This window comes from Rattus norvegicus, chromosome 1 (genome assembly GCF_036323735.1).
Source record: "Rattus norvegicus strain BN/NHsdMcwi chromosome 1, GRCr8, whole genome shotgun sequence".
Taxonomy (NCBI): domain Eukaryota; kingdom Metazoa; phylum Chordata; class Mammalia; order Rodentia; family Muridae; genus Rattus; species Rattus norvegicus.
The window spans coordinates 69,073,517-69,084,936 of record NC_086019.1 but is presented as its reverse complement, the minus strand read 5'-3'; the positions used below and the strand labels follow the sequence as shown (position 1 = coordinate 69,084,936).

Sequence of the window (11,420 nt, the reverse complement as noted above, 5' to 3'; positions counted from 1 at the left end):
ATTATTTTTCCTACATAATATATTATGATTGTGGTTTGAACTCCCTCTACTCCTCAAAATTCCTCCTCATCTTTGATCCCATCTGGGTCTACTCATTTTTTTGTGTCTTATTCAAAATCATATGGTCTTCTAAGTTAATATAATATTAATATTTGATGAGAAAAGCAAAATTAATGCATCAAAATAGGACAAAAGAAAGATACATCAGGAAAGCAGCCCATGAAGAAGCAGATACAGAGGCAGAAAACATTTCTTCAATTGCCTGGAACTTTAAAAAAAACCCTAAAATCTAAGCCATAACTTATATGCAATAATTTTATGAGATAAGAGAGAAAAATGTATATAAATTAAATAAAATAAAAAGTTATATATGTACACTCGTATGAATTTTCTCTTTTTTTATCGGATACTTTTTAAATTTTCATTTTATCTATTCTCCAGCCTATCTAGTATCTGCTTATTGGTTACACAAGCTGTTTTATGTAAGGGGTAATGTCAGAGGATTATTTTTTATAAGGAACACTCATTCATTGCTGTTGGGAGTGCAAACATGATGTTGGATGACCTAATTCCTAGTTTGTCATCTATCAATTTTATTTCATTTGGTTGTAGGTGAAAGTATATGATCCATTGGACTTAAGTTTTGTCAGGGTGATAAGTATGGATCTATATGCATTGTTCTACATGTGAAGATCCAATTTGACTGTCATCAGTTGTTGAAAATACCTTCTTTTTTCTATTGTGTATTTCTGACTTTGTTAAGTCAAAATCTATTTATCCATATGTGTTTGGATTTGTTTCTGCATATCCATTTCAATTCATTTGATGATGATACTTATTTTTCTGTCAATACATAGCTATTATTGTTCCTACATTTATGTCATACAATTTAAAATCAGCAATGGTGATACCTTCTGGAGTTCTTTCAATGTTCAGGACTGTTTTAGCTGTCTTGTTTTTTATGTTTGTTTGTTTTGTTTTGAATATGAATTGAGAATTGTCCTTTCAAGGTGTATAAAGTATTGTGTTTGTATAGTGTTGTGGATTAAATAGAATTGGTAGATTACTTTTCATATTGGGACCTACTGTACCCATCAGTAGTTAAATAATGACACAAAGTATTATTTATTTTTATTGTAGCTTACTTTTTTAACTTAGGATAACTTCCATATAACTCATTTAGATTAATATTAATATTTTGCCCTTGACTTATTCTGAGTCTTTTTTTTGTTTGTTTTTTCACATATCTATTAATACTATTATATCTGACCACCTGGCTAATTATTCCTGCTTCTGATTCCTCTCCTAAAGATGCTCTCTCAGCCTGGAATTCCTACCTTCCTTTTCCTGTCTAGGTATTTGCCATGGAATCTTTAGTATGTTAGTCTACATGGGAGAGAGGTGATTACAAATACTGAGATAGGCAATGAGCCATAATAATAAAAATAGCCAAATCTGAGTAGTTCACAGTGCTCTGCATGAGAAGCAAGCAGCAATTGAATATACAGACATCCTTCACACAGGGTACTCCAGAAACTTTTGGCATGATGCATGAGTTTAACAATTATTCATTCAATCCATGAGCGTGGAGGAATTTCCATCTTCTGACCTGCTTCAATATCTGTCTTTAAAACCTTGTAGTTTCTTTTTAATTGGATACTTCTTTATTTACATTTCAAATGTTATTCCCTTTCCCAGTTTCTTGTCTATAAGCCCCATAACTCATTTCCCTCCCCTGCTTCTATAAGGGTATTCACTTCCCCATACACCCCCAATTACTGTACCCCCAAACCATCCTCTACACTGGGGGCCCAACCTTGGCAGGACCAGGGCTTCTCCTTCCATTGGCGCCCAGCAAGGCCATCCTCTGGCACATAAGCAGTTGGAGCCATGGGTCAGTTCATGTATAATCTTTGGTAAGTTGTTTAGTCCCTGGAAGCTCTGCTTGTTGGCATTGTTATTCTTATGGAGTTGCAAGCCCCTTCAGTTCTATCAATCCCTTCTCTCATTCCTCCAATGGGGGTCTCATTCTCATTTCAGGGGTTTGCTGCTAGAATTCGCCTCTGTATATTTCCTGTTCTGGCTGTGTCTCTCAGGAGTGATCTATATCCAGTTCCTGTCAGCATGCACTTCTTAGCTTCATCAACCTTTCTAGTTTATGTGGATAGATTATATATATTCCACATGTGAGGCCGGCTCTGAATGGCTGTTCCTATAGTCTTGGCTCTAAACTTTACCTCCATATCCCCTCCTATGGATATTTTTGTTCCTTTTTTTAGGAAAGAGTAAAGCATGTGCATTTTGGTCATCCTTCTAGAGCTTCATCTGTTCTGTGGATTGCTTCTTGGGTAACTCGAGATTTTGGTCTAATATCCACTTATCAGTGAGTGCATACCATGCCTGTTTTCCTGTAATTGGGTTACCTCACTCAGGGTGATATTTTGTAATTCAATCCATTTGCCTATGAATTTCATATAGTCATTGTTTTTGAGAGCTGAGTAGTACTCCATTGTGTAGATGTACTACATTTTCTGTATCCATTCCTCTGTTGAAGGGCATCTGAGTTCTTTCTAGTTTCTGGATATTATAAATAAGGCTACTATGAACATAGTGGAGCATTGTTGTATGTTTGAGCATCTTTTGGGTATATGCCCAGGAGTGGTATTGCTGGGTCCTCGGGTAGTGCAAAGTCCAATTGTCTGAGGAACCTCCAGACTGATTTCCAGAGTGCTTGTACCAGTTTGCAATCCCATCAGAAATGGAGGAGTGTTCCTCTTTCTCCATATCCTCGACAGCATCTGCTATTGCCTGAATTTTTTCTTAGCCATTGTGAGGTGGAATCTCAGGGATGTTTTAATTTTGCATTTACCTGATGACTAAGCATATTGAAAATGTCTTTAGGTGCTTCCCAAACATTCTATATTCCTAGGCTGAGAATTCTTTCTTTAAGTCTGTACCCCATTTTTGATTAAGGTTATTGGCAGTTCTGTATTCTATCTTCTTGAGTTCTTTGTATATTTTGTATAATAGCCCTCTATCAGATGTAGGATTGGTAAAGATCTTTTCCCAATCTGTGGGTTGCTATTTTGTCCTAATGACAGTGTCCTTTGCCTTACAGAGGATGTGCAGTTTTATATGGTCCCATTTGTTGATTCTTCATCTCAGAGCATAAGCAATTGATGTTTTGTTAAGGAAATTTTCCTATGTTCCCATTTGTTTGTGACTCTTCCCCACTTTTTTCACTTAGTTTGAGTGTATCTGGTTTGATGTGGAGGTCCTTGATCCACTTGGATTTAAGGTTTGTACAGGGCAATAAGAATAGATCAATTTGCATTCTTCTACATGGTGACCTCAAGTTGAATCAGCCTCATTTGTTAAAAATGCTATCAGATGGTTTTAGCTCCTTTGTCAAAGATCTAGTGACCATAGGTAAGTGGGTTCATTTCTGGGTCTTCAATTCTATTCCACTGATCTATCTGCCTGTCTCTGTACCAATACCATATATTTTTTACACTACTGCTCTGTAATCCTGCTCAAGGTCAGAGATGGTTATTCTCCCAGAAGTTTTTTTTATTATTGATGATATTTTTCTATATCCTGGGTTTTTTGTTATTCCAAATGAATTTCTAAATTGTTCTTTCTATTTCTATGAAGAATTGGGTTGTAATTTTGATGGGTTATGCATTCAACTTGTAGATTGCTTTTGGTAAACTGGACGTTTTTACTATATTAATTCTGCCAATCCATGAGTATCAGGGGTCTTTCCATCTTCTGAGATCTTCTTCAATGACTTTCTTCAGAGACTTTAATTGTTATCATACAGATCTTTCACTTGCTTAGTCACAATGAGGTATTATATATTATTTGTGACTATTGTGAAGGGTGTTATTTCTCTATTTTCTTTCTCAGCCTCTTTAACCTTTGTGTGGTGGTATGCCACTGATTTGTTTGCATTAATTTTATACCCAGTCACTTAACTTGGGTATGTTCTACCTTCATTTTCATTACATTCTAAGAAGTCTTTAATTTATTTCTTTATTTCTTCTTTAACTAAGTTATCATTAAGGAGAGCACTTTTCAACTTCCATGTATATGTGGGTATTCTGTCGTTATTGTTGTTATTGAAGACCATCATTAGTCTGTGGTGATATGCTAGGATGCATGGGATTATTTCTATTTTCCTGTATTTGTTGAGGCCTGTCTTCTGACTGATTATACGTTCAGTTTTGAAGAACATATCATTGGTTGCTGAGAAGAACTTATATCATTTTGTTTTAGGATAGAATGTTCTATAAATATTTGTTAAGTCCATTTGGTTCATAATTTCTGTTGGTTTCCCTATGTCCTTGTTTAATTTCTATTTCCATGATCTGTCCATTTATGAGTGTGGGGTTGGAAATCTTCTACTACTATTGTGTGATGTGCAATGTGTGCTTTGAGCTTTAGTAATTTTTTATGAGTATAGGTGCCCTTAAATTTGGAGCATACATATTTAGGATGAAGAGTTACTCTTGGTGGATTTTTCCATCGATGAATATGAAGTGTCCTTCATTATCTTTTTTTAAGGTCTTTGGTTGAAAGTCGATTTTATTAGATATTAGAGTGGCAATTCCAGCTTGTTTATTTGGACCATGTGCTTGGAAAAATTTTTTTCCAGTCTTTTACTCTGAAGTAGTTTCTTTGTCTCTGATATGTGTTTCCTGCATGCAGCAAAATGCTGGGTCCTCTTTATGTATCCAGTCAGTTAGTATATGTTTTTTATTGGCATATTGAGTCTACCAGTGTTGCAAGATATTAAGGAATAGTGATTGTTGCTTCCTGATATTTTTGTATTTGAGGTGGAATTATGTTTGTGTGTCTCTCTTGTTTTTCCTTGCAATGAGATAACATTCTTGCTTTTTTTAGGGTGCAGTTTCTCTCCATGTATTGGGCTTTTCCATCTACTATTGTTTGTAGGGATGGATTTGTAGAAAGATATTGTGTAAATTTGGCTTTGTCATGGAATATCTTGGTTTCCCCATCTATGTTAATTGAGAGTTTTGCTGGATATAGTAACCTGGGTTGTCATTTGTGTTCTCTTAGGGTCTGTATGACATTTTCTCAGGATCTTCTGCCTTTCATAGTCTCTTGTGAGAAGTCTGGTGTAATTGTTATAGGTGTGCCTTTATATGTTATGTGACCCTTTTCCCTTGCTGAATTTAATATTCATTCTTTGTTTTGTGCATTTGGTTTTTTGACTGTTTTGTGATGGGATGAATTTCTTTTCTGGTCCAATCTATTTGGAGTTCTGTAGGCTTGTTGTATGTTTGTGGACATTTCTTTCTTTAGGTTAGGGAAGTTTTCTTCTATAAGTTTGTTGAAGATATTTACTGGCTCTTTCCTTTGTGAGTCTTCATTCTCTTCTATACCTGTTATCCTTAGGTTTGATCTTCTTATTGTGCCCTGGAGTTCATGTATGTTTTGGGCTAGGAGATTTTTGTTTTATATATTATCTTTGATGGTTGTGTTGATGTTTTCTTTGGTATCTTCTCCCCCTGAGATTCTCTCTTTTATCTCCTGTATTCTTTTGGTGATGCATGCATCTATGACTTCTGATCTCTTCTCTAGGTTTTCTATCTCCAGGGTTCTCTCCTTTTTTGCTTTCTTTACTGTTTCTACTTCTATATTTAAATCTTAGAAGGTTTCATTCAATTCCTTCACTTGTTTGGTTGTATTTTCTTGTACTTCTTTAAGGGATTTTTGTGTTTCCTCATTAAGGGCTTCCACTTGTTTACTTGTGTTGTCCTGTATTTCTTTAAGGGATTTATTTATCTCCTTCTTGAAATCCTCCTTCATCATAATCAAATGTGATTTTAAACGTAAATCTAGCTTTTCCCATGTGTTTGGATATGCAGTATTTTCTTTGGTGGGATAACTGGGCTCTTATGAGGCCAAGTAGTCTTGGTTTCTGTTGGTTAGGTTCCTGAGCTAGCCTTTGGACATCAGGTTGTCTCTGATGTTAGTTTCTCTTGCTGCTTCTGATAGTTTTTCTACCATCTTTAGGCCTGTTTGTCAACACTCCTATAGACTTGCAGCTGTTTCTGGGGACAGAGTGTTCTGGTCTCAGATGTGTAGGCACTCATGGCCACTGACTGTTAGGTCTTGGCACAGGCATGGAACTGGATAGGTCCTGCCCGACTGCTTCTAGGTCCCTGTAGCTAGGGCATGCAGAAGACATTAGGCAGTTTCCTCTCAGGAGGAATGTGGACAGAGAGTATTCGCCTCTGATTTCTCAGCAGTGACTGCACTTTTGAGGGTCCAGCTCTCCCCTCTATGGTATTTGGGTGCAGGGACTTATTTGACTGGTTGAGTTCAGTTCTGGGTACAGACCTGGAGTGCAGGTTCCTGTCACTCACTGCTCCTATATTCCTGTGTCCTTAGACACTATGTAGGTACCCCTTGGGTCAGGGCTGTTGGCAAAAGTTTGCAGAAGTGGCAGTCTGTCCTGTGGTCTCAGGATTGTCTGCACTTCTTGTAGTTCAGATCTCTCCCCCACTTCATTTTGGAGCAGGGAGCTGTGGGATGGGATCAGCTCAGTTCAGAAACAGGAAGTGCCCTGTCCCAGAGGACTTCTGCCTTTGTGTGTCCTGAGGCTACCAGGCAGGTCACTTAGAGCAGAAAAGTTGCTGTTACCTCTGCTCTCAGGTGTGTAGGTGCTCTTGGCAGGTGGCTTTCAGCTCTTGGAATGGGCAGGGACTGAAAGGGTCATGCCCTTTACTGCTCCTACGTCCCCATGCCAAGGGGGCACAGATGGCATTATGCTGTTTCTTCTTGGGGTCGGGAATGTGCGTATAGATATTCTCCTCCGATTTCTCAGGAGTGTCTACACTTCTGAGCATCCATCTCTCGCCACACTGAGATTTGGATGCAGGGAGCTATTTGACAAGTTCAGTTCAGGTCTGAGCATAGACTTGCACCATGGGTTCCTGCCACTAAGTGCTCCTGTATTTCTGTGTCTAGAGGCAGTATGCCGTTCCCTCTTGGGCCAGGGATTATGGGCAGAAGTAGCAGTCTGTCCAGCTGTCTCTGGAATGTCTGCACTTCTGGGTATTCAGCTCTCTCCCCCATTGGATTTGGGAGCAGGGAGCTGTCATACTTCAATTTTTAATCATTTAAGCCTACCAGTTGATGGTTAGTTAACCCATTTTCTTTGTTGAGGCTATTGTAAAAATATTCTTCTACTTATTTTTCCCCAGTCCATTTGATGCTTTTATATATTAAGGCTACTAATATTTGTGACTTAATTTTATACACAGCATCTTTGGTGAAAATGTATTTCTACTGTGGGAGTATTCCAGAGTCAAGGGGACACTTGTGTGGTATATAACCTATCCGCAAGTATCCAAGAACTTGTGGAATTTATTATGATTTGCATACCATCACTTTCATCCATACTAATCTCTGTATTACCTCAACTTTTATATAATTCATGTTGATATGAACATATGCTCATTTCTTAAATGTGGGGTGACTTCCAATTTCTTCTTATGTGATTTTTGAGGTATCCTCATCATCTAAAGTCCTTTAAAGTTGAAGTATTTTTTTCAGTGATTATTTATATTCTTACAAATCTGACATGGGAAATTTAACAGCTTTATCTTTCTGTGATTATGCAAACCTTCTAAACAAACCAGAGAGTACAGGTAAGTACAACATATAGAACTCAAAATCATATCATTTTCACTGTTCTCCATAAGGTTTTATATGGTTTGCATTTCATTTTTATGATTTTTGTTATCTAAAAGAGTATAAACCACTATATAATAATGTACAGGAATCATTGTAAGTGTTGGTGTTGTATGATCATTACAGTGAGTTCAAAATATACATAACATTAATATTTGAGTGTTTCTTGTTTGGATCATGATCTGTTCTGTCATACCTTGACTCTTGTTTTGTAAATATACAAGTAACACTTCACACACATTCAAGAAACCTTACCCACAATGTACCTTCTGTATATGTGAAAAGTGATTTTCTAACAAAGAGACATATAGATTTCATATATGCCCAGCTCATGCAATTTTATAAGTAAAACCTACCTAGTATGTAACATGTAGACTAAGAAATAGAAAAAGATCTTTGTGTAAAGATATTACGTGTACACATATTGTGAAAATTTTTATTTCAGAAATAGTCTAAGCAGTGTAGATTTCTATGCATTATAATTACTCATAGACTGAATTGTTCTAAAATCTTTTCAGCATTTAGATTACCATTATTTTCTTGTGAGATGTCTACATATCCCAATCTTTAGCAAGAACTTATACTTTCCACCGCTTTTACTTAACATTTCTGCTGTTGCATGACAATCCCAGATAGTGCCTTTAGTAAGAACAGAAGACATTCTTCCTCTGTTTATTCCACATTAAATGGTGGAATAAACCATTTCCCTTTTTCCCATTTTCCCTTTTTTTTTGAAGTCATAATATAAATTGCATTTCTCCTTACTTTTTTTCCTTCACCAAATCCACACATACACTCCTTCCTATTCTTCAAATTTATGTTTTCTTTTTCACTAGTTGTTATTGTAAATATATATGTATCTAAACATGTCTTTCTAAACATGAGTTTTCCAGATTCTGTATTACTTGGGTGTGTGTTTTAGGGTTGACCTTTTACCACTGGGCAACTAATTATTGTGGTCTTTATTAGGGAAGAAACTGTCCTGCATCTAAATTTCCTTAGTTATCTATAATTCTCTTTGTGTAGGTTTAGGAGATATTGGCTCTTTGCATTCACTTTGGCATGTCCAGAGCTATTGCTCTGGCTCAGCTCATGTTTGGAATGTATATTGGTGGGACATTATGAATTTCTTTAGGTTTTTGACAGACAACTTCAGTCCTCCTAATATAGAATGAATTCTTTGATCTTTTTCTACCTTTCTTCATAGCTGGTGAAACAAGAAAGAAAAAGTGAATGCTAATATCATCAATTTTGGGTAGGAGGTAAGTCAGAATACTAAGGCATGAGATCTGATCGTTTTGTTAATGAAGAAGGCTGTCCTTTCCTAGACTTTAGTTATTCCTAGGAGACACAATCCCACAGAAAACTCAGTGATATTTTTTCTTGTGTCCAGAGAGTCAATGAATATGGCAAGTATCTGTAGTTTAGAATGCGAATAAAGATCATTGGACATATGCAAACGAGAAATATACCTGTATTATATGACAGACTCCTTTTTTCTTTCAAGGAGTCTCCCTTGTGGTTTTTTAGAGTGGGTGGATCATTTTGTGCTTTTATCAATAGTGAATGAGGATATTTTCCCTCATCCTAAACAGTTTTTGTTAATAGCATTTTGATGCTTTATTGCTCATTCTGACTTGAATCAGATGAAGTCTCAGTGGTTTTTTTTTTTGTATTTTTACAAATGCTAAGAACAATGGACTGTGTTTGAGGTATCTACTAGTAAATTTTATTCTTCTATTAAAAACGCTTTGTTCAAGTTCATAGAATACTTGTACTTGATCATCGGTTTCACTCACTTTTTTGTTCATGTGTGTTTATTTTATAGTCCAGGTAATAGTTTTATGCAAGATGTATAGATGTCATATATTTATAATTCAGAGGAGAAAATTAATGGGATCTTCTTAAATTGGAAATATCAATATATCTATCTTTTTATTCCATACACATTATAAATGGCAGTTTATTTTGAAATGTAGAGGTGAAAGTTTTTCTCACAGCCACCAAATTATCATTGTTACTCCCAGAGAAACATGACTTCCTATTTAATAATTAAATTTCTTAAAAGCATTTGCAGCTTTCTCTTTCAGTACATATGCTTGATGATTGCAACAGTCTCCATGCAAATTATTACTGATGAGCAATTGCTTTTCAAATGGGATTTTATTATGTTGCCTCCACTGCCTTTATAAGCTTGAGCTCAAAAAGTTTCTCCCTCACCCCTCATCCACTTACAAATTTTCAGATCATCATTTTGATCAGAGAAGTCATTTTTATGCCATTGAAAAGCAATATTGGTAGTGACTGAATGGATTCCAAGGATCTGGCAGTAGGAGTTATATTCATCGTTCAATGTTCCATGGGAATTCTGAGACATTTAACTCTTCTATCTTACTACTTAATGCTTCATTATAATAAACACTCATTAAAACCAATTGATTTGATTCTCATGAACATGTTCATAGCCAACTTCTTGATAATTTTCTCCAAAAGTTTGCTACAGACAGTGGAAACTTTTGGGATGAAACTGTTCTTCAGTGTCTTTGTTTGCAAATTTCTTTTGTATATTGAAAGAGTTGGCCGAAATGTTTCTGTTGCTAACGTCTGTCTCTTGAGTGTCTTCCAAGCCATCACCATCAGTCCCAGAAACTCCTGCCTTAATGGTCTTAAAGTAAAAGTTCCAAAGTACATCACCCTCTCTATTTTCCTTTGCTGGGCCCTGTATTTTATTGCAAATATGATTTTACCAGTGTATGCATATACTAGGTGGAGCAGCAATAACATGACATATAAAAGAACATTAAAATACTGCTTTAGTGTAGGTCATGATGAAGTTACAGGCTCTATTTTTACAATACTTTTTGTATTCCCTGAAGTCTTTCTTGCTATTCTTATTGTCTGGTCTGGAAGCTCAATGATCGTCATTCTGTATAGGCACAAGCAGCAGGTTCAACACATCTACTGCAATTATGCTTCCACCAGAACATCCCCCGCATCAAGAGCCACTAAGAGCATTGTGGTACTAGTGTCAGTCTTTATTTGCTTTTATTCTGTCTCCTCCATCATATATGGTTGCATTGCTCTTTTCTGTGATAATAGCTGGTGGTTGGTAAACATCGCAGATATTGTTGCTCTGTGTTTTCCTGTATTGGGTTCCTTTGTGCTGAGCCATAACCCTGTCTTTCCCAGATTCAGCTTATCCTGGATAAGAAATACACAAAGCATATAAATTTATCATATTTATGTAAAATACATGAGTTTTGTCATTTAGTTTCAAGCATCAATATAAAATCTTATAATAAAAGCCATTTTATTTCTTGGGGGAACTGTAATAATTGTTTAGTCTTCATACTGTGTTCATTATCACCTATATGTGCACAGCAAAGAGGATTTAAGGGGTTGTCCTTTACTCAGTAAATATAGCTGTTTTGGCAAAATTCTTAAGTAGACTTTCTCAAGGTTAAGGGAATACTTTATACTTTGATTCTCAAAAGATGTTTCCATAATGTTTGAACAAGAAAGGATACATATGATTATGTTTTTAAGAAGCAAATACAGTTACCGGAGTGCTAAGATTTTTAGAAGGTAATTAATTATTGAATTTATTATATGTGTGTAATAGTATTGCAAAATTTTGCTCTGTACTTATTTTTATATTTGTGTGAAAAAGAACACTAAGAACCAGGCACAATATC

At 35.9% G+C, this 11,420-nt stretch overlaps 1 protein-coding gene across 1 annotated transcript; it reads left to right on the top strand.

Annotated features, from left to right (window-relative positions):
- The first annotated feature begins 9,798 nt into the window (after nt 1-9,798).
- Vom1r2-ps2 (vomeronasal 1 receptor 2, pseudogene 2) lies at nt 9,799-11,039 on the top strand. The gene has a single exon (XM_063280761.1). It carries the CDS (start codon nt 10,034-10,036, stop codon nt 10,952-10,954), a length of 921 nt encoding a protein of 306 aa, XP_063136831.1. The 5' UTR covers nt 9,799-10,033; the 3' UTR covers nt 10,955-11,039.
- The last annotated feature ends 381 nt before the right edge of the window (nt 11,040-11,420 follow it).

What these genes read in the sequence shown, in the direction of transcription:
- Vom1r2-ps2 (XM_063280761.1), top strand. Translation starts at nt 10,034, where the DNA reads ATGGATTCCAAGGATCTGGCAGTAGGAGTTATATTCATCGTTCAATGT.